General features: G+C 39.9%; 1 protein-coding gene across 4 annotated transcripts in view; it reads left to right on the top strand.

Moving 5' to 3' along the window:
- The window catches only part of UTRN (utrophin), a 768,906-nt gene that overhangs the window by 264,048 nt on the left and 477,129 nt on the right, over window positions 1–27,729 (top strand). For all 4 annotated transcript variants that reach the window (XM_073672652.1, XM_073672651.1, XM_073672650.1 and 1 more), the window contains 12 exons: window positions 1,302–1,430; window positions 2,377–2,547; window positions 3,051–3,206; window positions 7,003–7,140; window positions 9,419–9,571; window positions 10,328–10,501; window positions 11,608–11,799; window positions 14,881–15,053; window positions 16,130–16,280; window positions 17,887–18,062; window positions 23,088–23,223; window positions 23,930–24,079. In XM_073672652.1, coding sequence (XP_073528753.1) covers window positions 1,302–1,430; window positions 2,377–2,547; window positions 3,051–3,206; window positions 7,003–7,140; window positions 9,419–9,571; window positions 10,328–10,501; window positions 11,608–11,799; window positions 14,881–15,053; window positions 16,130–16,280; window positions 17,887–18,062; window positions 23,088–23,223; window positions 23,930–24,079 — 1,899 coding nt within the window. The remainder of the gene's footprint in view (window positions 1–1,301; window positions 1,431–2,376; window positions 2,548–3,050; window positions 3,207–7,002; window positions 7,141–9,418; window positions 9,572–10,327; window positions 10,502–11,607; window positions 11,800–14,880; window positions 15,054–16,129; window positions 16,281–17,886; window positions 18,063–23,087; window positions 23,224–23,929; window positions 24,080–27,729) is intronic.

Raw genomic sequence — 27,729 nt, 5'->3', positions numbered from 1 at the left:
TGGGGTCTACGCCCTGCTGTCTCGGGCATCTGCTGAATGTCCCTCACTGTCACCTCCCCTCTGACATCTCCTCCTGCCAGGGTAGAAAGAAATGGTAAATGGGCATGGATTGGGTGTGACCAAAATTTGCTGTGCCATTCGCCGCATAATTTGTCCCTCTTTCTCGGAGATATGGGTTAGTTGTGTACAGTACTGGCCTCTTTGTGCCTTTACAATACTAACCTCATCTACCCAAGAAGAGCTGATCACAATCTAAGGGGCACAGCACACTTGCACCCCCTAAAAATATTCTTAACATATCCCTATGTCAAAAGTTTAATGGAACGGCAGCTAACCTCTTAAATTTTGTTCATTAATTATGTTTAATAATTTGGGTATATCTCTTGGGGTAGCATGACCAATCTTGCTTGGATTAAAGGTCTTGTACCAAGTTTGGAAATTATCTCTAATCCATAGAATATGGGATAACTTCCTGATCGCTGAGGCTCCAACTGCTGGAACCGCTACCAATGGGCTCAGAAGCCCCTGTGTAAATGGAGTGGTGGACAATCATGCACACTGCCGTTCCATTACTAATGGGAGTGCTGAATATTAGCCTAAAGTAGTGCCCAGCTGTCTATGGTGGTCCTATAGACTTTTTTTTAAAATGAAATCTAATTTCCCCTGTAAGTAGATGTTATTGGGCAGCTGGAGGGTCCATGTCATCACTCAGAGAGATAAGGTGGACTAGTTTCCTGCTCCTATTGCTTCCTCTTAGCAAACCGCTGTCACTCACTCTAATTCTCCAGGAGCAGTCCTGTTCTGGCCTATCTACTGGGTTTCCATACAAAAGTCACTATGGTGGGCTGGCAAATCTCATTCTATATCATCAATGACTCATCAGGGAACGTATACTGAAGGTGAAGGACCTCCGCTACAGATAATTAAACAGATCGGGCATTTGGAAGGGAGTGAGAAAGTAACTAACTTTTTTCCTCCCGCTTTATAATAGTTATCCATATAACTTGTAGCCTGGCACATAAGCAAATGTAATTTTCACTTAGATACAGTTATACAAAAAAAAAAGAGTTTAAAGTTCTTTAAATAATGGGAGACCTGCTTCCACGTGTTTTTGCTGCTGACATATGATATATTGTAGCGATATTGTGATAGTGTTGTAATAGGATTTCCCATTCTTTGTGCTCATACTGCTTAACTGTTCCCTAATGTCACTGTTTGGTGCCAGCTCTCTAAATTAACACTCATTAGCAGTCATTTAGTTGAATGCTCACAACCAATGACCCGTCTCTATGTTTTGTTAGAATCACCAGAGTCAGATGGAAATTTTCGATGAGAATGTCGCTCACATAAGCACTTGGCTCTATCAAGCGGAAGCCCTTCTGGACGAGATTGAGAAAAAGCCAGCTAACAAGAAAGAGGAAATTGTGAAGGTAAAGCACATCGACGGGGGTGTTAAAACACCTAAACTTCCAGATAGTTTTCAAACTTTAGTGGAATAATCTCCAACTCCCCCCTGCCCCGGCAAAAAGGAGGTAGGGTGTAATATATATATGCCAGGTGTCAGACAACCACTAATCTAATAATGATGATCGCAGTATCTTAAAGTGGTAATCTCATGTTATTAAATTCCTTTAGTTAGTTAGACAACATAAAAATAAGCAAGTTTGCAATTGACTTGCTTTTTCTATCTGCTGCTGTGAGAGCTTTTATTTTATTATATATATATATATATATAATAAAATAAAAGCTCTCACAGCAGCAGATAGAAAAAGCAAGTCAATTGCAAACTTGCTTATTTTTATGTTGTCTAACTAACATATATTCCAACTATTAATCTGCTACTTACCGGTCAGCAGCTGTAACGGATAAATGTCTCCAAGAAGTGGGTGAGATCAGGTTGTCAAATTTTGGTGTTTGCTCTCTAACTAACTTACATTACATTTGCACATATATTACTAGACGTCTTAAAGAGGACCTGTTCCCTGCTTCCCTGCGTAATCCGTTTTCTTTTTTTGCTTGTTTGTTTTTTACATTTGACATATGGTTCCAGAGTTGTAAGCCTTTTATATAGAGCTAATTTCTGTGGTATTTTCCAAGGGGACGATGCTCACAGGATTCTTTGGGGGCATCTTGAGGCTGCTCTGCATAATTAGCATGTGAGTACTACCCCCTTGTAAAGACCATAAAAATTACCACCAGCTAAAAAGGCCTTATCTCTGAAACCGTATCTGAATTAAAAAAAACACACAGAACAAAAAAAAATGTAGGGAAGTAGCAGAAAAAAACATAAGGGCAAAATCTAGATACTTTAAACCTGGTGACAGGTCCTCTTTAATTAAATTAATCACTAAACTACATTATGTTATTTTTTTTAAGCGCCTATTGTCTGAGTTGGATGATGTTAGCCTCAGAGTAGATAGTGTCTGTGACCACGCAGGAATGCTGATGAGCAGTCGTGGTACATCTTGTCGACAACTGGTGGAACCAAAGGTGGCTGAACTAAATCGCAACTTTGAGAAAGTTTCTCAGCATATAACTGCTGCCAAGGTAGGTAGCACTAAGGTTAGGCATTCCTTAAAATTAATTGGGATTTCCCAATGTCATACATCAATCAAGGCTGTATGCCAACACTGTATCATTGTATAATATCTTTGGCCCTAAGGGTGGCACTGCATATGTAATTGTCATCATTTGTGATGTATATTCTCCTGCTTGACACCACATTGCCATGGTTTCCTACCAAAAAACATTGAGGTTTTGTTAATCCTGCGATTCTTACCATGACTCACATGCAATCTTGCCCTTGCCATTTTACTAATCTAGCATTTTACACTTTCAAAAATTCTTACGAATTACCGTACTTACCATATTCGTATCTTTACAATTTCTTGCTGTTTAAATTTCCCAATGCATAGATATATCACACCACTTGAATGGGCCCCCAGTCATAGTCTGCAGTAGTGACATCACTATAAAGGACATATTGCTGCAGTCATGCTCATAAGATGTTTTGGGGCAGATGTTTAGCATGAGGCTTGTGTCTTTTTCAGATACTTTTGGATCAAGATCCTGGAGCACAAGTCACAGCAGAAGAACCTTTTAAGCCAGAACCCACTGCTGCAGAGCTGGAAGGCTTTGAAACAGAGCTGCTTAGTGTCCAGAGGGTCCTGGAGAAGTATCTACAGTCACCTGCAGAATGTGAGAAGGTGAGGAAAGGGAGCTTTCCATCTTTATTAAAGCATTTGCAATGAATATGAGAGATTTATCAGCTCTCTACTATGAAACAAAATACCTATTTATCAACAGGAACAGTGCCAGGTGACGAAAAAGTTTCAGAAAATTTTCAAATAAGTTTGATAGGACTCCGAATCCCCAACCACCATTGTTCAATCCTTTCGAGCAGTTCAGTTGGAGCTGAGCTGCAGTTGTCGGCAATGGCACACAGTGAACAGAGCTGTTCTTTTGCAGCTTCATTCACTTTTTACAACCGATCGGTGAGAGAGCCAGGTGCCAGAACCACCACTAATCTAATATTTATGATCTTCGTATCTTAAAGTGATATTCTCATGTTATTAAATTGCTGTAGTTAGTTAGACAACATGAAAATAAGGTAGTTTGCAAGTGATTTGCTTTTTCTGTCTGCTGCTGTGAGAGCTTTTATCTTATATACTGTACAGCTAGATTTCAGGGAGCTTGGTCAGCAGAGCCTGGCTGAGTGTGCATAGTAGTTTCATTCAAGAAGAGTTAACTCCTAAGATCCCAGTCAGCTCCCTGCAGCCCATTGATTTCTATTCTGCAGCTATCTGCTTGCCTCCCTTCTCCTCTCTCTCAGCTCATGACCAAGGTGCTTTTATCTTTAAAGAAGCACTCCTATCAAAATTTTTATTCTCTTAATATTTTGCAGTCATCATATTATATAACACTGTGTACTTACAATTGCTCCTTTTGCTTTGCCCTTCAACCCAGCTAATTCTTCTCTTTTCCATTAGGTCTATGACATTATGTGATTAAAAGCAGACTAGCTGAATCCCTCTAAGCTCTAAGTAGAATTAGGAAGTCTCTCTTCCCTGCATAATTCATCATTAGAACTACAATTCTACATCAATGCAAAGTCCCTGGCAGGGGGGAAGAGTGAAGCAGCTAGGTTAGGAGTTGAAGAGGGGGATGACTCATGTAGGGAAAAGAGACTTCCTGTTTCTACATAGAGCTTAGAATGGTTCAGGTAGTCAGGTTTTAATCACATGATGTCTTAGACCTAATGGAAAACAGAAGAATTAACTGGGTACAAGGGTAAACTGAGCAATTGTAAGTAAACAGTGCCAAATAATATGATGGGAGTGCTTCTTTAAGTAGGATTACCATCTCCTGGGCCCCATAATCAGCAGTTAACAGAGCACTTCTCTTTTAATCACTTTCATTTTCCTGAGCCATGTGCTTGTTGAAATGCTGGGTTAACGCTATATGAAAATATAGTGATAACATAACAGTGTAGACTGAGAACAAACACCGACAGACCATTCCTGTGTTGTAGCAGGACGAAGCTCTTGGCTCAGAACTGTCATTCAAGAAGCAGTAGACAAAAAACTACTGCACTCCTGGAATGAGCAGGTGCTCAGGCAGGGTCCAAACCCAGTAGATATAAAGAACTTGGCACTCATGCGACTCAATGATTCATTTCTTGGTTATTTTAATTTGAAAGTGAAGTACAAAAATAACAGACGTTTCGGTCACTGCTGACCTTCATCAGTTTACAGTACAGTGTGACCAGAAGACATAGAATGGACAGATGTCCCGTGGGTGCGGTAGCTTAAGTGCAGAGTTTAGAAAGACCCAAGTCCTGGCAGTTGGAACGCGGTATCCTCCGCTTGTTCCTTAGTGTGCCATTAAGCAGTGACCGAAACGTCTGTTATATTTCTACTTCACTTTTCAAATTAAAATAACCAAGAAATTAATCATTGAGTCGCATGAGTGCCAAGTTCTTTATATCTATTCAAGAAGAAGTGACCCCCCAAGCAATGGGAAAATAAGGAGACAGCAGATGTCTGAGTTGCTCAAGAGACAGCTTGAGAATACCCCTTTAAGCCCTCTCCTTCAACTAAAACCCTGTAATTCCCAATTGGCTATTTTCAAGCTGCTGATACACCTTGAGTTCTCAACTAACTGCATATAATGCAACATAAATAACAATATTTTTTGTCATTTCTTTTCATGAAAAGGCTACGCAAAATAATTATACTACGGTTAATTGTAAGAATAAAGTGTACATAATGACAATGAATTGAACATCTGTAAACAAGCCCTCGGTTTATTAATGAAGAAAATTAATGCATGAATCTTCATGATTATTAGTACAATTTCTAATTTTCAGATCATGTTCTCTATTAGTCAAAGGGGTGTTCCCATAAACGAAAGTTCATTTTAATCAATAGATCTTGGAATGATTAATTTCCACAATTGGATGTGTTTAAATAAAATATTTCTGTGCTGAGATAATCTTATAAATGTGCCCCTGCTGTGTACTGTGTAATGGCTGTGTCTGACCGTGTACAGGAACATGGTCTGATCATACCACAGCTCCTGGGAAGGTGAGGAAGCAAAAGAGTATACAGACATTACAGCACGGGATCACAGCTGATTCTTTCTGTGAGGTAAAACATTTCTCTGCCTGTTTTTAAACTATGTTTTATTTCAAACAACGATCAGCTGTGATCCCAAGCTATGCTGTCTGTATACTCTTTTGCTTCCTCCCCTGCTCAGGAGCTGTGGTATGATCAGACCATGTTCCTGTACACGGTCAGACACAGCCATTACACAGCACACAGCAGGGGCACATTTATAAGATTATCTCAGCACAGGAACATTTTATTTAAACACATTCAATTGTGGAACTTATTATCATTCCAAGATCTATTGATTAAAATGAACTTTTGCTCTTGGAAAAACCCCTTTAAGTGTTATTTGTTCAAAGATACAAACTGCTGACGCCATTCTTATTGATAGCCGTCTCCCCGCAGTTAGTCTTAGTGCCCACGATGCAGAAATGAAGCAGAAATTTTTCTGAGCATTTCCGCATCTCCTTGGCAGAAAAACGCATGCGGTTTTTACATGCCTTTTTGACGCGTTTTTGCATGCATATTTGCCATGCGTTTTTCCAATGCATTGTATAGGCAAATCTGCATGCAGAAACGCACAAGAATTGGTCATGTCCGGATTTTGTCTGTGAGTAAAATCCACGCAGAAAAAATCCTGACCAAGTGCACAGAACTTGCAGAATGTCATAGGAAGTCATGGGATAAGGTATGCACTGCGTTTCTGGAGCTTTTCTGCGCTGCAAATCCGCACCAAAACGCATCGTGGGCACACAGCCTTAGGCAGTGGGGAGCTAGTTGTCAATCAGCATGATATCCACAATCTCCCGTTCAACAGAGCAGAGCGGAAGAGAAGACGCTGCTCTGTTGATATGACGTCACTGTAAGCCGCCGACTCGCCAGCAGGAGTAGTCCATGACCGCTCTGAGCCGGCAGAGGCCGGCGCCTGGCACAACTGACAAGTAGTTAGCAACTACCTGCCTGTGAGCTTTTAGGCCCAAAAGAAGTAAATTAACCATCCCGGATAACCCCTTTAAGTAAATCAGGCCCTATCGGCTACTCTGGTGCACTAGAAATTTTTGAGAAAACTTCTGTAATGCAACAGACATCTGTTGGTTAAGCTGTTGCAATTACATAAAATATATTGTGACTGCCAGAGATGAGCTCTCTGATATCTGATTGCTTCTGTGTTTTATGTCCTGGACTGCTGAATTCATGAGCAGGGGGTCAGTATAGCTGGCAGCTGAGAATTTGGGTGTTGCCGGGTCACACACATTGTATCACTTCTCACTATTGCATGTTTGAGATTTATGCGAAAGGCAACTCAGCAAGTTGTATAGTCAGAAGCCCTATAATAGTTTACACGAGGTACAACATTCAGCTCTGAAATATGATTTTTGTTTTACATGATTAGATTGAAGAGGAGCGGCCTCACATTGAAGGCATTCTGTACAGAGGGGAGCAGCTCCTTCCGCAAGCCATGGACGACATCCAGAGGGAGAAACTCCGCCTGGAACTTTTGCTCTTGCAGACCAGATACAACAGTGTCAAGGTTAGGACAAAACCCTTTCATGTATCACTTTGTGTTTACTTGTGGTCATAGTTTTAGTGTGGGTTTAAAATGGGTTACTTTATTTTTATCTACATGGAGTTAGAAAACCACTATGTTGACTCAATAATGTCAGTTTCTGACATGGGAAATCTATGATGCATGCATTTTATTGTGAAGGCTGTAAAATGACAATTTTAAGTGATTTTTCTTAGTACTGTAGCCAAACTTTACAATCAAATTTGTCTTTTCAAGGAAAAGAAAAGAAAAAAATGTCAGATGATAAAACAAATGTTTCCTTGTGCCTGACCAGTAATTTTTTCTACCAACTGTAGCTGAGGGTATTTACATTTTCATTTTCGTTTTTTCCTTCCCTTCTTTCAAGAGCCAGAACTTTTTTATTTTTCCGTCAATATAGACTTTTGAGGGCTTGTTTTTTGCAGGATGAGTTGTTCTTTTGAATGACACCATTACCATATAATGTACAGGAAAACAGGAAAAAAATTCCAAGTGCAAAAGTGCAATTCCACAATTTTTTATTCTTTTTTTTAATTACCATATTCACTAGATGGTAAAACTGACCTGGTAATATGATTCTCCAGGTCAGTATAATCGAACACACGCTTTTAATAGCTGTAAAAAAATGTTCTCGTTTGGATATTCAAATGACTTTTGCCTTCTTTTTTCTCATCAATTGGGGCTGAATTTTTATGTAATATTTATATTTATTTATTTATTTTTTTTACTGATATCTGGCGAAAATGTTAAGAAATGTGTCTGTTTGTATTTATTTTTATTTATTTATTTTTCTACATTCACCTCTAAAACCATTTTAAATTGTGTTCCCCTTTCAGTATTTTTAAATATTGGAAATATTTTTTATTGAAGGGTGCAGGGCTAGAAACTGTGATTTACACTGGAAATATATATTTTTAATTTAATATATGTTTTTCTTTTGCTGTTTTATTTGTTATTTATTTTATACACTGTGCTTCCCAGAAGTGGTAGGGTATTTTATCATATAAATACATTATTTTTTTTGCTGATTTCACTTGTAATTGGGGCTGGTATATTAGCCGCAGCTGCAGGGAAATGTCACCCTCCTGGCTGCATTGCAGAGGTGACTGGGTTTCCCAGGATCCAGCAGCTCCTGTTCTCTCCCTACACGTAGAGATCACATGGTCACTGGGTCCAGAGGAGGATGCAGGGTAAGTGCTTCCTAATATATATACAAAGTGCTAGTTCAGGCTGTGTATACAACAATGGAGGAGATAAACATGGTAATAAACCATTTTTATCTTCTCTCTGGGAAGTCTGACTGAGTGTGATGGCAGTTTCCTTCCTCCACAACTTCACAATCTGGACAATTTATTGGTGAGGGAAATAGCGATACAGCATGTCTCATTTAGGAATGCTGTTTGTATTGTCTCCTGAAGATAACCCACCTCTAGACATGTCTGGCAATGGCTCTCTCATCAAGAGCACAGTAACGCTCGACAGAACAAGTTAGCCTGTATATAGGAGAGCAGCCAAGATGACTGCCAAACGATTGGCCGAATCATTGTTTGTCTGACAGCTGTCTAATGTGTATGAGGGGCTTTAGATGTACTGTAAAGTTGTGTGTGTGTGTATATATATATATATATATATATATATATATATATATATATATATATATATATATAATATATATATGATGGCAGTGCTTTGATCTTCCTACATGTATCTTCTCTAGCTTTCCCAGACTTATTTGGCTTAGCATGGATGGCACAAGAAAGGGTATCTGAGTCATCTTATTTATTAGATCAGCCTGTCTGATAATGGTTATTTTGCCGGAGAACTTTAGAGTGCAACTAGACAGACCACATAGACAATTAAATCAATCATTTCCATCAAAATCAGCAGAAAGCTGCTACAAAAGTCTCATGTCTGTATCAAGTGTTAAATCCTCCCATGCACATTAGACTAATGTCAGCAGCAACTGCCAATATCGACGGCTTTGGTCAACATTGTAATGTTTATGGGTGTAGCTGCCAACTGATTGTTGGGGAAGATTTTAATCAGGCATGTCTGATTTCTGCCTACCGGCTGGCTGTGATGTGTTTCGCCGCTTTCTCATAGAGAAAACATGAGTCCTCGGCTGAACGAGCGCTGCTGTGTACAGGAAAGAAAGCCGAGATGGCTGTCAGCTGAACGATTGACCAAAGCATCGTTCCGCTGACAGCCATCTAATGTGTGGGGGGCTTTAGAGCTCATTTGATGGTATGTCTTCTTTATTTAGGAACTGCAGTCAGTAAGGAGAAGACAAGAAGTCCAATCCTCTCCAGTGATTACTCAAACTGAGCAGCAAGAGAATCACTTCTCAAACTGGATGAATGAGACAGAAGATCATCTATCTGGTCTCCAGGAGGCGGATGATGACAAAAAACTTCAGGTAACGTGTGTCATTTTCAAGAGGGACATAAATGGTCGACCTATAGATTCCCTGCATTCTTACATCTGTCTGATAACATCAGTACGTTATCTCACTATATATGGCACACATTTCCTTTTAGTAGGTGCACACCATCACTCCAACATATTACACTAAGAGTTGGCAAACTTCTTGTGCCAAATAAAAAAACAAACAAATCTGGAACACTCAGTGACATATAAAACAAAATATAAGGGCACATTCACAGGCTTCGGATACACTGCAAATTTTCTGGGTGAGAAGTCTTTTTTTTACTAAAATCTACACTCTGAGGATAATTTCTGCAGACTTATATCCATAGCCTGTCAGCTTACTTCTGTATATGCCCTTACACATATAGACATTATCCACACAGGTGTGGGATCTGCAGATCTAACATCCATAGCCCGGCAGTTTTCTTCTGCGCATACACATTACATATATACACATTATCTATGGGGATGTGAACTGTAAGTTACTTAATATGTAAAAAAGACATTGCATGAATGGCGTCAATATATTTTCCTGCCGTAAAAAAATCCCACCATATGTGAACATATCATAAAATGGTGAGAAGCGGCTGTGCCAGACACGCCATAGGCTGCTGACATCTGTGTTACCTTGTCATATTACAAATAGTTAGTAAACGACTGCTGCTTGTCTCTTTTCTTTTGATCTTTGTATATAATTTGTGATAACATTGCAATGAATTTAAGGAACGTTTTGATCACTTATCAGGAGCTTCTTAAAGAAGTAGAGGAACATAGAGAAGAATTTGCTGTTCTCCAGAAGAAGACCAATGATCTGCACTACGGTTCACCAGAAGAGGTTGATGATGGGAAAATGAAGCAACGCTGGGAAGAGATTGAAAAGCAGTTTGCCATGTACCTAGGAAATCAGGATCAGAGTTTAGTAAGTATCCGATAATTATTATTCTGATTCAGTGCAAAATATGTAAAACTGAGTCATCTCTGATTGGTAAGATGGGTGATACGATGAGGAAAAGTTCTTGGGTTTTAATATAGTACCTTACTACTCATGGCATAGTAATTATTTAAAATAATGATATATTATGATGGCTTGATATAACAAGTGCCATCTTATTTTCACACTGAAAATATTGGGCTGTTGTGTTGCTGCCTCTCCTTGATGACAGAAAGAAGGTCCTAAATAAATGTTAAGGAGTGTGTACTAATGCCTCACTGCATAGTCTTAAAGGGGTTGTCCGGTCTAAATAGATAAGTCTGCAGTTACTCTGTGTGCCTGCAGATTTATGAATCCCCCCAGCGCACGTACTGAGCCAGGACCGGTGGATACGTATGCATTATACATACTCCTGGGCAGAACCCGTCTAGTGGTCACGGCATTACTCCATACACTTGTATTGAGCGAGGTCGCACCCTGTCTAGTAATGTGGCCGTCTGGTGCATGCTGCCATCCAATGACCTCGGCCTCGTTCCATACACTTGATGGCTCCTGCCCGGGAGTATGGATATCACATAAATCACCGCCATTCCCGTCCCAGAAACCTGCGAATTCTCCTAGCACACAGTACGTGCGCTGGGGAAATTCATAAGTCCGCAGTCACACAGAGTGACCGCAGACTTATCATTTTAGACCGGACAACCCTTTTAACGTTGATTTAGAGGAATTAAATGCATGCATTTTTACAAATCTGTTGAAGTTACTGAAAATGAAGGCAAAATATAGAAGACTAACAAGGAGATTTAATTTATATAACAAGATATATATTTTGGTTAATATAGTCTGAAAAAAGCCAGAAAATAAATATTAAACTTTAATGAAGGACCCTTAGCCTAGGTCTGAAGTAACCTACATTTTATAACTTTAATCTGTATTGATGTCTTTCTTCCAAGCTTGTTAGCCTGCAGGGAAGGCCTCGCCGCTTGTTAGAGGAATAAAAATATGTCAAGTTCTGTTTTAATTCTTTATTGCTTTCAGCGCTATTCTTAAGCTGTAATGTGTAGAGCTGTAAGGAATCCTGTGTTCTCTTGTAGGACAGTACGGACTCTCATCTGGATGTCAGTGTTACCTTAACGGGATTCACTCCGGCCTTCCTTCCTTCAGATTACTTAATCGAAATAAACAAGGTCTTGCTATCAATAGCCGACACTGAGCTTCTGCTTACTTCACCCCAGCTAAGCAATGGAGAGTATGAAAATTTTTCTATGCAAGAAGATTCATTAAAGGTAATCTTGTATCTTGAATATCCAACCTAATAAGGGCCCCAATATCTAATGCATATTTTTCTTGTTGCTGAGTAATGTAATTTGAGTTTTAGCATATCATATGCGTCTCTTGGCTTATGGGTTATGTGTCTCATTGGGTCTATTTTGCTTGTTTTGTTGTTTTTCTGGTATTCATTTACATTGCGTAAGGTTAAAGGAATTTGGCTATCAGATTTTTCTACCCAATCTAAGAGCAGAGTAATGTAGGGGCAGAGACCCCGATTCCAGGGATGTTTCACTTACAGTACTTTGCTTCAGTTTTGATTAAAAACTGTTTTATCCACTACAGGTCTAGCTGCTCTCTGAATGCTGAACCCTGTATAATCCACCCACACCGCTGATTGGCTGCTTTATTTGCCAGTTTTCTGCCTCTGCACAGTGTACAATTATTGGCGGGGCATGCTTGGATTACCTGGTAACTGGCCAAATAATCCTCTAGTGATAATCTCCTGCTGATAAAACAGTGATTTTGTAAAAACTACACTAACAGTCAAGTAAGTGATTTATAGCTGGAATCAGGGCCTCTGTCTCTACATTATATTACTCTCAGATTAGATAGCAAAAACCTGATGACAAATTCCCTTTAATAGTACATCCTAGACAATTAAGTGCTTGTTATATAAATGTTGCCTCTGTACATTTACATATATGTCTCCTAAAATAAGAATGTTGTATGTTATTAGTCAAATAGCAATACTACAAAGTGATTTATTTGCTGTCTGACAGCAAAAAATGCAATTATTCCATTTGGTGTGTCGAACGGGTCAAACATCATATGTAAATGCTATTTGTAATGTAAAGTATATGATGTTGGTGTATTAGTGTATCTGCTATCATTCAAAGATAAAGCATATTTCCGCAGGCTCAGCTTCTCCATCCTCTACAGTTAGCACAAATATCCTGTATAACATGGGTGCAGGGAAAATATTAATGTCTGGAATCTATACAAATTGAATATGTTGTCACATAAGATATGGATGAGCTGTGTCCTCCAGAACAGGGTTTTTTTCTGCTTTCATTCTGTATTTTAATAGCTCTTGCTTATTACTAAAATAAGGGTCTAGTTTTTGTTAATTTAGGAATATTGTATTTAAAAATGAAAATATACCATGTAACACTAACAACAATTTGCATAGATATCAAGATAAAAAGAAATGACCCAACTGCATTGTTTCTAAACCTATTATCCACTAACCCACAAATTGTATGCAGGGTAAGAGCTGTGATCATGGACTTGTGCTGCACATAAAAGGGGCTGCATTAGAACAAGTCTATAACCCACACTGCGTGTGCCTCGTGGGAGACACAGGTGAACTTTAGGTGTTCTGTACTTGCGAAAAGGAAGAGGATGAGTAGATTTAGCTGATTGTGGACTTTTTTTTGTCTAAAGTTACTGATCATTTCATGTATTGAAAAAATGTCCTGCACTTCTTCAGTGTTGTCCTTTATGGAGCGTAATCTAGTCAGCCTGCACTTCTTCAGTGTTGTCCTTTATGGAGTGTAATCTGGTAAATCTGCACTTCTTCAGTGTTGTCCTTTATGGAGTGTAATCTAGTAAATCTGCACTTCTTCAGTGTTGTCCTTTATGGAGTGTAATCTAGTAAATCTGCACTTCTTCAGTGTTGTCCTTTATGGAGTGTAATCTAGTCAGTAGTGAACAGTAGGGCTGCCGGGGTAGGTGGCACCTAGTACCTTTCATAAAAGGGCTGAGTGGAGGATAAACTATTTTGTCTATTGACTGCAGCTAATTTTAACCAAAAATAATGCATTTAGATTTACACATTAGATCATAAGAAACTGTTTGAAAGATTTTTAAATGGAGATGGTGACGATCCCATGACAGTTGTCTCACTTGCCTTCCCTATCATTAAGCTGAACTTTAGCTTTCTACATATAAGCATTGGAGAATATTAATTTTTGTAGAAATATTTCCTATAGTAATGTTGTATTTTGAATATTCAATCTGATAGGAAGATTGTCTCTTGAGAGAGGCAAAGCCCTCGAACTCTAGAGCCACCTATTGGAATTAGCAATCCTAAAATTCAATATCGTCCCTTTAACAAGCCTTGCCACATAACTTAGGATAAAAGCCAAACCACAATCTCTATTTGCAGATGTGTTTCGGGATGTTTGCCATTCAGTGCAGAGGAACATTGCATGGTAAATAAGTCTCCTTACACTGGCATGTCACTCACCACAAGGAGAGCTGTTACCCCTTATACACCAACCTGATAGCGAATCATATTTAATAGCTGCTGAACAATGTAATTTAGGTTGTAGTATATTATTAGTAGAATTTATGTGTCATTGTGACTTCTAGTGAAGAGGGCCATAGAGATGAGCTGCAGCACTGGATATACCACAAAGCTTCTCTCCAGTTGGCCATTTGAGGACTTTTATGTCACCATAATAGTACATACGCTCTCATTTGATTTGTTTCTTAAAGAAGCACTTCCATCAAAGTTTTTATCCTGTTAATATATTGCAATCATTGTACTTACAATTGCTCATTTTGCCTTTCTACCCAGCCAATTCTTCTCTTTTCTCTGCTCTATGTAGAAACAGGAAGTCTCTTGTTCCTGCATTTATCATTCCCCTCTTCAGCCCCTGACCCAGCTGCTACCTCCACCCTGCCAGGGACTTTTGCGGTGACCTATGAGTTATACAGGGAAAATTGACCTCCTGTTTCTACGTAGGGCTTACAAGGATTCAGCTAGTCAGTTTTTAATCACATGATGTCATAGACCTAATGGGAAAGAGAAGAATTAGCTGTCTAGAAAGGCAAAATAAGTAAACAAGTACACAGTGCTATATAGTATGATGACTAAGAGGATAACAACTTTGATGGGAGTGCTTTTTTAAAGAGCCATGGATAAAGCAGAAGATTTTTTTTTATATTTCCTCTTATCTCGCAGATGTAGTCCTAGCCTGAATAATTTGTGAATATCTTTGTATGTACAGGTATTTACTCAGTCCCTTTAATTCGGGCCAGGTCAGCTACCTTGTCCACCATTTGATGTTCATTTCTTCTTTCATTTTTAGAACATAAAGGATGCACTTGATAGACTAGGAGAACAAATTGCATCTATACATGAGAAGCAACCTGATGTGATTTTGGAAGCCACAGGACCAGAAGCCATACAAATAGGAGAATCACTGACCCAAGTCAACTCAGAATGGGACCGAATCAACAGACTGTTCAATGAGCGTAAGAGGTAAGACTGAGGTAGTGCTCATGAAAATGGCTCAGAAAGAGTTTGCAAAATGTTATTTTCTGTGTGACTAATAATATGAATAAATACCTGTGGGATCTCAGATGTAAGATTTTAACTTTACACTCATTGCTCTAATTTATTGAATTTAATTTCATATAAAATGAAAACTGAAAAAATAAGTAGAGATACCCAGGACTCACATACATTATTCTGGATTGCAGAGAAGCCTACTGTGACAATTGTCCCTCTCGTGTCACCCTGATACATTGAATTCTCCAAAGATGGCCATACATCTTAGATAGCTATCGGCAGCTATTACTCCTCTTACACATGCATGCTGATCCTGGTTGAGTGTGCATGTGTTTTGTGAGGTGACAGGAATAAGCAGCTGCCACCAATGGCGGCTGCTTAACCAAGTAGACTTATTGAAATAAAAATTGCCCACTAACATCTGTACAAAAGGTCAGGATTCCCCCGTTACTGAGTAGATTGTCTATATATTGTGTATTGACACCATAGGAGTTCTATTGGTCCATTTTTGTCATCTCTTAAGACCTTTCAACATTTTTGAACATTATAATTATGAATATTAGCAAATGAGGTCCGCACACAACAAGGTTGATCATTTAAGTCTGGGCACAGAAAATATGCAACAAACCTGCTATTTCTGAACATGGCCTTATAAGTTGTAAAGGCCCAACACTTTTTAAGTGCCGAAAGAGCCACAAAGAGCCATTTAAAGAGCCAGAAAACGTATCCCACTCTGATTATCCTGTGATCAGAGTGTGAGTAGCACTGTTTTTTTTGGATGGAGAACATACGCTCATTTGACCCTAGCCTAAGTAGAAATAATAAGTGTGAAAATGTTATTTTGACCCATTTACTTATAAAGGCAGAATTACACACAGCACATATATTAATCATTGTACGAGATGATCAATAGCAATTTTATCATTGTATTGTTTTGTCTTTTTTTTTTTATAATGGATATAAAGGGTATCTAACTTTCTTATCTGCATAGCGTAATTAGTAAGCAACTGGACTTATTTAATAATTGGACCTTTATTTTACTTAAGTCGATTTGACAGAGCGCAGGAAGAATGGCGGCAGTTCCATTGTGACCTGAATGACCTTACTCAGTGGACAAAGGAAGCTGAGGGTCTGCTAGCCCAGGCCCAAGCGTCAGGAGGCATATTGGATTTGGAAAAAGCCCAAATTCATCAGCGGGTAAATTACAAATCACTGATACTAATATAATTATGTTTTTATGAAAGAAATACCATTTATTTTATTTGGCTTATAATGGTAAAGGCAATAATTATATCACTTACATGGTAAATGGCATAATTGTTCTTTTTTAACTTAGTTATGAATTTTTTACGTGTTTTAACTGTTTCCACTTGAGAGGGATATTAAGTTATTACAAGGTTATCACAAGTTGAGTACTTAATGATTATTTTGACTCTTTGTCTGTGGCTTATATACTGTCAAAGTGTTCTGCAAAGCTGTAAATATGTCTCCATCATTCACAACAGTCCCTGTTTCTAGTTCATCTTAGGCCTTATTCACACATCAGTACTTTTGATTTCTACTTTTAATCCAAAACCAGGAGTGGCTCCAAAAACCTTGGAACAGGTATGAATCTTATTCTAGTTTTTCTCCCTAATCCCCAAGCCTGCACATCCACACTGACACTGCAGGAGGCGATCATGCGTGCAGACAAAGTGTCAGCGCCGTTATGCTCTCACCCCTCAGAATGGTTCATTCAGCCATTGGTCTCACAAGGTTCCATCGAGGAGCTTTCTCCTGTGCCGACGCTGTTCCAGTGGTGTTGGCACTCACGTTCCCAGGGCTCACGTGAGGTTGTTACGTCACATAAGCATCGGGGCCAATCAGCGCTGGCATCACTGTCCCTGCCTTTGGACGTATAAGTAATCAACAGGGAGTGAGAGCTGCGGCTGGCCTCTCCCTTCCTCTTGATTATTTATAAGTCCGAAGGCGGGGACAGTGATGCCAGCGCTAATTGGCCCCACGGCTCGTGTGTCGTAACAACGTCACTTGAGCCCCGGGAATTCTAGTGCCGACACCGCTGGAATGGCACCAACATGAGAGGTGAAGAGGTGAGTATACGTGTTTTTATTTTAACGGGGGCAAACATTCCGTTTGAGAAGGGGTTGTCCTAGTAGTGGACACCTCCTTTAAATTAAAAAAGTCCACTTTTCTAAAGATATTAGCCCCAGTCCTGGATTCCACGCACCTCTACTTTCGCAATGGATTATGCACAGAAAAGAGCTTCCTATGCCAGCACATGACAATTGATGAGTAGGAAGGAGGGTGTCGGACCAGCTCATTTCAGCAGGTAAGCCAGCCCCCACCTTTATCTATGTATCAGTCTGTGTTGAAACAAAGCTGGAAGTGCAGGCATCGGGACCCAGGAGCAGCATATAATGATTTGAAAAAGTTTATTTACTGATGGTAACAAATTAAAATTATGTTGAATTATAAAATGTGGATGAAAACGAAACATTCATTGCACTTTTATGATGGGGATATTACCATTGGACATTTTCTGTCTGCAACATGAACTAAAAAGAAACTATACATTGAAATGAAACTAAGTTAAAACCTAATTTCATGGGTGTCATTTTCCTTTTACAGTTTAAATAGATCAAAACACTTCTGAGAACGGCAAGGCGAACGGTTTCAGGAAAGCAGATTATTTTACGCTTCAGCATTTACTTGCCATTGTGTTGATGGGCATAGGATCCTAGACATACAGGCCTCAGCAGGTAGCTTTTTTTCTGACTCTTCATCTTCTGCTTCATTTTGTCAGGAGCTTGAGGAAGGAATCAACACTCAACAACTCAGCTTTACCATTCTCAACCAGAGCGGGGAAGGGATCATACAGCATCTCTCCGCCACTGATGGACAATTCCTTCAGGAGAAACTGACAAGTCTGAACAGACGCTGGAGTGCGATTAAATTTGAGGTCATGGACCGACAGCGAAGGTATGACGCCTGTGTAACGGAGATCATTTGTCAATTGGCTTTATTTTACCAGTGCAGAAATTGTGCTAGTGAGTGTATAGTAATCGCTGTTATATATATATATTTAAAGGGATTGAGTTTTTTTCCACCTCATTAGAGACCAACATAATGTAAAGACAAGAGACCCTGATTCCAGCAATGTGTCACTTACTGCGCTGCTTGCTGCACTTTTGAGAAATCACTGTTTTATTAGCAGATTATCACTAGTAAACCTGCTGCCATGTAGTCCTACATATTCATGTGCTCTTTATAACCCCAACTCCACCACTGATTGGCAACTTTCTGTCTATGCACAGCGTACACAGCTGTCAATCAGTGGTGTAGGCGGGGTTATACAGAGCTCAGCATTTAGAGAACTGGTAGATCTGCAGCAGAGAAATCTGTGATTCTATCTAAGCTGCAGCAAGCAGCTCAGTAAGTGATACATCCGTGGAATCAGGATTTCTGCCCCTACATTACGCTACTCTCAAATGTGGCAGCAATAACTTGGGGAGAGATTCCCTTTAAGTGCAATTCAAGCTGTGTATGTAACTTATTTCAGATATTTGAGGTTAACTTGAATTTGTGCAAAAATTCTTAACAGAAGATTAGGCTGTGAATTGACCCTCTTAAGGTTTAATAAACCTGCACCAGCCAGGACAGGGTTATTTTTCTTAGCCTCTTTTTAAGCAGATTATGTTTTTATGTATTATCACTTCTGTACATTTTGCATTAATTGATAAGCAGGGCTGTGCTCAGAGTGCTGTGACGTGAGTTTTGACAGTAATGATAGCACAATGTGCACGATACTTTCAGACAAAACTTAATGTGTCTGGCACATTATTATGTCAAATGTATCACTCTAGTGTGAACTTAGCTTGAGGCCAGTTTCACCTGCCAGTTTTTTGGGGTATGTGTGCTATCCTTTTTTTATGGCTAGACCAAGCACCCATTAAAACCAATATGTCTTTCATGTGTGGACTGACTGTCTGCAAAAAGTAAACTGAGGCATATTCTGCTTTGATCCCTGTTGCGGATCAAAGTTGCAAACGCAAATCAGTGGCTCTGTGGAGAAAGTACGTAAAGCACGTAGATGTCACCTGTGCTGTCCATATACCATTTACTGTTTAGTGGGTAAAAGAAGAAAAGAAATGTTTATCTTCGTGTGAGAAAAATGGATGCAACAAGATGGAAACACTGACACATGGACAAAATAATGGATCCAGTACAACGAAAAAAATACGGAGTTTTTAACTTGTGGGGAAAAAAATGAAATGGGAAACCGGCCTAAGTGCTTATTATATTTTTATTATATTTTGTTAAGTTTTCTGCGTGGGATTGATATGATGTGGATCGCTAATACAGTGACCATAAAGAAATGTACAGTAACTCTGTGTACCTCCAAATCTCTATTGAGAATAAGTATTGTTATGGGATTCACAACTGAGACTAAATGTATGTGCATACAAATTGTCTTCGTGTGGACAAAAAGTTCAGTCCATCTTTCTGCCTATTTGTTTTCCATCTATCTCTGACTTTATAGGAGCAAGAGAGGAACAGAGATAGATAGAAAAGAAAAAATTGGGAAGTAGCACTGAATTGTTTGGCCACACCAAGGGTGCACCAAGTGCCTGTGCTTGATGTAATCAGCTATCATGTGCCTCTAACAGCCGCCGGTGGAGTAGAGCACTGCCTGTGGCTGTCAACCTGTGAAATGCCGCTGTCAATCTCTGACATTTAACACTCGCCAGCAGGGGGGGTGCATGATTCCAAGTGACCTGATCGTCAGGCGCCGATGGGTTGTCATAATAGCCAGGACTGCTAAAGATCTCTGTGCTTGTCATGACGATTCTTCAGTGAAAACCAGCCTGTAACTGACTGTCATAGGCGATCACGATTTTCGCAGTACATAGCACTGCTGATGATCAGATGATCACAGCTTCAAGTCCCCTAAGGGAACTAATAAATACAGTAAAAAGTAAAAAAAATGTTTTTTAAAAATATGAAAAAAATATATATAAAAGTTAAAATCACCCCCCTTTTGACCCATTAAAAAAACAATTAAATTACACATATTTGGTATCGCTGCATTCGTAAAAGTCTGATCTATCAAAATATGAAATAAATTAATCCGATTGGTAAATGGCACAACGAGAAAAAAGAATAGAAACTCCAGAATTACTCTTTTTGGCCACTGCAAATTTGCAATAAAATGGTATAATTAAAATGTCCACTCGGGTAAAAATGAGCCCTCACACAGCCCCATATCCCGAAAATTTAAAATGTTACGGGTCTCGGAAAATGGTGCCATAAGCAATTTTTTTTTACAAATTTCGGTATTATTTTTTTCACCATTTAGATGAAAATAAACTATATGTTTGGTATCTGTGTAAACCTGGGGAATCATATTGCCAGATCAGTTTTTGCTGTATAGGGGACATGGTAATTAAAAAACCCAAAGCACAATTTTTTTTGCAGTTTCTACGCACTTGGCATTTTTTCTGCTTTCCAGTGTATCACATGATAAAATGAATGGTATCATTCAAAAGTACGTCATGTCCCACAAAAAACAAGCCCTCATATGGCTATAGGGAGGAAAAAATAAAAAAATTATGGCTCTTGGAAGAAGGTGAGGGAATTGAAAAGGAAAAATGTGAAAATCGTCTGGTCATGAAGCGATTAAAGATCCAGCTGGGAGTCATAGCCCATTGCCACCGTCGGGTGGCTCTTCCCAGCCCTGCTGTGGGAGAGACCTGTCAATCATCTTTAGCAGGGCTGGGAGAGACCTGTCAATCGTGTGCTGTGCCGCTTGGAGACCACTATGGTCCCTGGCGAGATCTTTATAATTTCTCTGAAACGCCGGAGCGTTGCAGTGTAAACCATACCTGGTTGACCTCAGCGTTTTAATGTAAAACAACCCTGCTTCTCCGGAGCATTTCTGTGTAAGCCATACCTGGCTAGCCGGAGCATTTCAGTGTAAACCATGCCTGACTGGCTGGAGCGTTTTAGTGTAAAATAAACCTGGCTGGCCAGAGCGTTTCAGTATAAGCCATACTTAGCTAGCCAGAGCATTTCAGTGTAAACCATACCTGGCTGGCCGGAGTGCTTCAGTGTAAACCATACCTGGCTGGCCGGAGTGCTTCAGTGTAAACCATACCTGGCTGGCCGGAGCATTTCAGTGTAAACCATGCCTGACTGGCTGGAGCATTTTAGTGTAAAATAAACCTGGCTGGCCAGAGCGTTTCAGTATAAGCCATACTTAGCTAGCCAGAGCGTTTCAGTGTAAACCATACCTGGCTGGCCGGAGTGCTTCAGTGTAAACCACACCTGGCTAGCCGGAGCATTTCAGTGTAAACCATTCCTGGCTGGCCGGAACGCTTCAGTGGAAACCATTCCTGGCTGTTCGGAGTGTTTCAGTGTAAGCAATACGTGGCTGGAGCATTTCAGTGTAAACCATTCTTGTCTCGCTGGAGCATTTCACTGTAAACCATTTCTGGCTGGCCAGAGCATTTCATTGTAAACCACATCTGGTTCACTGGAGCGTTTCAATGTAAACCGTACCTGGCTGTCCGGAGCATTTCAGTGTAAACCATACCTGGCTGTCCGGAGTGTTTCAGTGTAAACCATACCTGGCTGTCTGGAGCATTTCAGTATAAACCATACCTGGCTGTCTGGAGCGTTTCAGTATAAACCATACCTGGCTGTCTGGAGCGTTTCAGTATAAACCATACCTGGCTGTCTGGAGCGTTTCAGTATAAACCATACCTGGCTGTCTGGAGCGTTGCAGTATAAACCATACCTGGCTGTCTGGAGCGTTTCAGTGTAAACCATACCTGGCTGTCCGGAGCGTTTCAGTATAAACCATACCTGGCTGTCCGGAGCGTTTCAGTATAAACCATACCTGGCTGTCTGGAGCGTTTCAGTGTAAACCATACCTGGCTGTCCGGAGCGTTTCAGTATAAACCATACCTGGCTGTCTGGAGCGTTTCAGTGTAAACCATACCTGGCTGTCCGGAGCGTTTCAGTATAAACCATACCTGGCTGTCTGGAGCGTTTCAGTATAAACCATACCTGGCTGTCTGGAGCGTTTCAGTATAAACCATACCTGGCTGTCTGGAGCGTTTCAGTATAAACCATACCTGGCTGTCCGGAGCGTTTCAGTATAAACCATACCTGGCTGTCTGGAGCGTTTCAGTATAAACCATACCTGGCTGTCCGGAGCGTTTCAGTATAAACCATACCTGGCTCTCTGGAGCGTTTCAGTATAAACCATACCTGGCTCTCTGGAGCGTTTCAGTATAAACCATACCTGGCTGTCTGGAGCGTTTCAGTATAAACCATACCTGGCTGTCTGGAGCGTTTCAGTATAAACCATACCTGGCTGTCTGGAGCGTTTCAGTATAAACCATACCTGGCTGTCCGGAGCGTTTCAGTGTAAACCATACCTGGCTCTCTGGAGCGTTTCAGTATAAACCATACCTGGCTCTCTGGAGCGTTTCAGTATAAACCATACCTGGCTCTCTGGAGCATTTCAGTATAAACTATACCTGGGTTCATTCGTGCAGCCAGGCTCTGATTCATGCTGGGTGCAGTTTAGGCATCATGAATCAGGTGATAGTCACCATGTATACCAGGTGTCATCTGTTTAGCATGAACATCATGGTGAATATTTCTGATTAGCTATTCCGTTATCACCTAGTGGCCTCATATGTCAGAGCAGTACGTCCAGAACCCTCGCGGCGGTGCATGGAGCCCCTGCATATTTGAGACTTGTAGACTTTTATGTGCTGTCTTATGGTGCATCCACCTAGCAATGCAGTTACTCAATCCATTTAAATATGATATGTGTGTCTCTATGTGAAATTGAAGGCACACAGGGGTACAATGTAGCCTTGTAGACTTCTATTGGTGCCTTATTGCCGATCTATACAATTCAATAATTGCCCTGTGCTGTAACATGGCCACGTACATGACAACTTATTATTTTATTGTCCTCTGCTTTGTCAGATTAAAAGAAGAAAGTCCAGCTTTAACTGAATACAAGAGGAAACTGGATGAGTTCACCGTTTGGCTGGATCAGGCCACAGATGTGCTGCGAGTGAATCCAACTCTTGATAATGAGGAAAGGCTTAATGGAATCAAGGTAAGACATCTTACACAAATAATATAATTTACTTGTTGGTTAATTGAGGTTCTTTTTTTTCAATATATGTATCTGTATCTCTCTGAGGTTATCTATGTATTTGAATGGAATTAGTCACTTAAAGGGATTGTCCAGGTTTGACACAAAACTCTGCAGTCACTCTATGTGATTGCAGATTTGTGAATCCTTATTGCACACAGTGTGTGCTGTCACGATACTCTGGTGTCGGTGCCAAGATCGGGCAGTCACTTGACTACAAGTATGTGATGTGCTTACTTCCTGCCACATTCCGACTAGACGTGGGCAGCCTGGCTGAATTCACTTGTATTGAATGAGGCCTGATAGCTTATAAAAATGCATAAAATAAACAGTTCAATCATAATGCAACTGAATATATATCTATCTGAGCAAACAAACTCCCCCTCCCCTGCAGTTTTAATCTCAGAGAGTAGCTGCACGCTGGCTCTTTTAATGAAGCTTTCCAATCCCTAAAGTCAATGTTTGTATGACAGCCTGTAGTGAGTGACGTGAGCGTTAGTTCTGCCAATGTGTATGTGGAAATAATGTGGAAAAATATCTAATCAGCTCTTTCTTAATAGAAATATTCTTGGCTTTGCTCTGGCTAAGTGTATCTAAATATATTCATCAACGTGTTTCCAAAATATTGTAGAAATCCATAAGTAAAGCTCTCTTGCTCCCCCTACAGGCAGTAAGTAAAGAGCTGGAAATCCAGAGCGACAGAGCTGAGTGGCTGAACCGTGCCGCACCAGATATCTTGGCTATGAAAAGACTCAGTGCACAGGACAGAGAGAAACTTTCTTCAAGACTACGGACCATCAATATTACCTGGACTCAGGTATGACAACATCAAGCTCTTCTCATATCTGCTGCCCACTTCTTTTACTTATTCCACTCATATTGTACATATAGTTTTTGTTGTTGAAGATTGTAACTTTGAAGGTGGATGGGAGGGGGCTATCGTAGTGCACCACACTGTTAAATAAGGAGGAGACTGCACTTTTTGACGACTTTTCATTAAAGGCTGTCGTGTGTGTATATAAGGAATAACACTACTTGTGGCCATTATATGACTTGTATTCTTGTATTCTGCATTTTAGAAGTTATTCTTTCAGCACTAGAAGCCTCAGCTGTTTCCTTTCTGTCCTTCTTTATTCTTGTCTCCCTACAGCTTTTCTACTGCGTACACTTTTATAGGCAGTAGATGTAATTTGATACCTCACTGAGGACAAATCCATAGACTAATGTGAGCAGCTTTTGAGAGTTAATGATCAGTGCAGGAGGCAAAAAGTGACTGTTAAGTGGGGAAAGAAACATATTTCACTAATTAAATATTTTTCAAAGTTTTTTTTCATCTTCACTTGTACTGTTAGTAACTAAAATTTAAATTATTTTTTCATAAACTAAGGCAGAGCGGAGTCAGAAGAACCCAGTAATTTTAGCAGGACCAACAGACTCTCTTGCTTGTGTACAGGGACTTCTGACTCGCAGCTTGCATTCCTTTTTGCTCACATGGGGAGGTCTGGCAGCATCTTAGTCCTCACTCCCAATCAAAACCACATTTTTTCTTGACCAAACTAAGTGTGCATGTATATAATGGGGGGTGAAGGAGGGAGGAATAGCTGTTCGAAAATGAGCATTCAGCAAGTAAGGATCTAAGGTTTATGGGGCCTTTACACTGTGGTTTGATCATTATTCTAACGGTACACAATAGAAGCAGTTACATTTGGTTACAATTGTCTTATGCTTGCATTGCTCTGTACCATTAGATATAATCACTTCACATTCTGACAGTGAATTTCCCAGTAATTTCCATTCCTAAATAACATCAGCAGGTGCCTGTGCCTGTATAGACATTTTATTAATGTAGCATTGGTAACATCCATACTGTTGTACAATTGCTGCAGACCGGCGTACATGGCAAGTATAAAGAATGGATTTATTCCGAGGACCCATAGGGTTTAAGTCTAGTTGACAGTCTCGTTTCTTCACTTGATATTCAAGCCATACACATATTGTCTTGGCGCACTGAGCCTTGATTCTCTCACATCTCCTTGTCTAGCACAAATGATTATTCTTTACCATTGTTCAAAAAATTGTAAAACTGATTCATCCCGAAACTCAACTCCGTAAACCATAGATATAAGCAACACTACATATCCACATCCAGCCTTAGCCAAGTGTAAGCCATGGCTTGCAAAAGATCCATGGTCAACCCAAAGGTTGAAGATCGATGGTCAACCCAAAGGTTGGGACTGGACAAGTCAGAGAGTATAAAAACAAGCAAAATCAGACATTACAAAGTAATAAATTAATAACCAATTCAAGAAGAGGACTAAGGGCTCTAAAAGAAACAGGCAATCAATGTAGTGACTGGTACAGTGCTTTCTATATATCAGCTTTCCAATGTCACTACTCTGTAAAGACATCCAGGTGCCTTGCAATTTCAACGCTGGCCACTGGGGCTTTTTTAGACTCTAACTTCCTTTTATTTTAGGAAACAACACATGCGCATAGCTACAGTAGTCAGACCCCCAACATATCTTTTGTATTGATGTATCTAATGTGCAAGTGCAAAGGTCATTGTGAAAAGTGGAGCAGGGGAAGCTGTGACATCGCCTATTGTGATTGGTGGGTCCTGTGTCATCAGCTGTGTACACAGGTGTTATCTGTCATTGTAATTCTGCCTCTGATGAAAAAAATCATGAAAGGAAGTATGAGTCTAAGAAGCCCCAGTGACCGGTGTGAAAATGTTAAGTTTACTTTTTTTTTTTTTTGTAATAAAGATCGTGGTATGAAAAAGTATAAAAACATTGCTAATTAAAAAAGAAATAATAAATGTAACACAAAAACTTGATTTAGCTAATTTTTTATTATAGTTACATTTTAAGAAAAACAAGGGTTTTTCAAGTATACCCTATAATAGGTCACAATTGAGGAGGTTGTGATATTTTACAATGTATAATACAAAATATATATTTTATTTGCAATATTATTAATTTCACAATTCAACTATCGTTTTTACAATTATTGGGTTTTATTACCGTCAAGTGTCAAAGGGGTTGGCCACCTTTGAGGACAATTTTTTTTCCTTATTTAAATGCATTGAATTGGGTTTCAGTAAAAATGTTGCTGTTTGCCTCCTATATCCGCTGTATTACGATGTCTATTGCTGGCTGCAGAACGAGTTACCGGGGTCGGCCACATTGTCTTCATTTTATCAGATGTGTTGGAGACATGATTGTGTGGCCCTTAGTATTATAGAGGTGTGACAGGTTCTCCTCCTGCTCTCCTGTCCATACAATGGCTGCTGGTGGAGGAGCAGTGACCAGACCTGTCCATCAGTCTCCTCCAATAGAAAAGCAGCTTCCTCATGTGAGGTTTTCAATTAGAGGAGGCTGATGGACAGGTCTGGTCACACGCTCCTCCACCAGCGGCCAGTGGACTGGAGAGCTGTGCAGTCTGTGGGGAAAGCTGCACTAACAAGAGCAGAAGAACTTGTCACACCTATACAATAGTAATTGCCAAAAAATCATGTCCCTATCACACCTGTTAGAATAAAAATAATGTGGCCGACTCCGATAACTCACTCTGCAGCCAGCATTAGACAGTAAAATATAGCGGATATAAGAGCCAAACGGTGCAAACCCAAATTGAAAAATTATTTTTAGCCATAAGAAAATAAAATTTTCCACAAAGGTGAACAATCCCTTTAAAGCACCAGTCTAGCGGATTTTTTAATTTCCGTGATGGAAAGGTGTCACTAATGTAAATTCCACGCATCTACATTTATGCTCGCCATCCGCCATCTTCTTCTGTTCTTGCCGCCACTCCAGTCATCTTTTACAGTTTGTGGCCTGCTGGATCACTCCAGTGTTTGCAGAGAGTACCGGATGTCATTACTCAATGTAAATCTACGAGAGACAGAACAAGGTTCTCATAGACTTACATTAACTTCCGGTCAGTCCGAAGCTGCAGTCACAGTATGGCGGAGTGGCACCGGGAGGAGCAGAAGACGACTGCTAATAAGTATATTACTAGGGGAAGGAAACTTACATTCGACACTACTCCAATTGTGAAATTAAAAAAGAACTCTGTATAGGGCTTTAGGTGAGTCCAGAAATAGCATTTCTTTAAAACAATTTTCATGGCATTATCTATGGTACTAGCCATCCACCTTATTGTACATCTATCCTACCGCCTATAAATTTAATTTTTTGAAGGATATTTTGCAATGAGCTGTATCGTCTCATAATGTGTGCAATATATCAAAGGGCAAGAATTTATTTGCATTTTAATAGTTTTTCATCGAGCTAGAGTAAAAGGAATTCCTCCGTGTTCCCTAGTGTGCCCAGATCTTCCATATTCTTATTCTTGATGTATCTACCTTGGTGTCATTGCCTGTTCATGTGTAATGAAGATCATCAAGTGGATCAGAGCAAATATTGTACCTTGTTTTATCGAAAGTTATTGTAACTTATATTGGTT

This window comes from Phyllobates terribilis, unplaced genomic scaffold, assembly GCF_046119375.1.
Source record: "Phyllobates terribilis strain yellow unplaced genomic scaffold, ASM4611937v1 Scaffold_3__8_contigs__length_932513732, whole genome shotgun sequence".
NCBI lineage: Eukaryota > Metazoa > Chordata > Amphibia > Anura > Dendrobatidae > Phyllobates > Phyllobates terribilis.
This window is presented reverse-complemented; position numbering and strand designations above follow the sequence as displayed.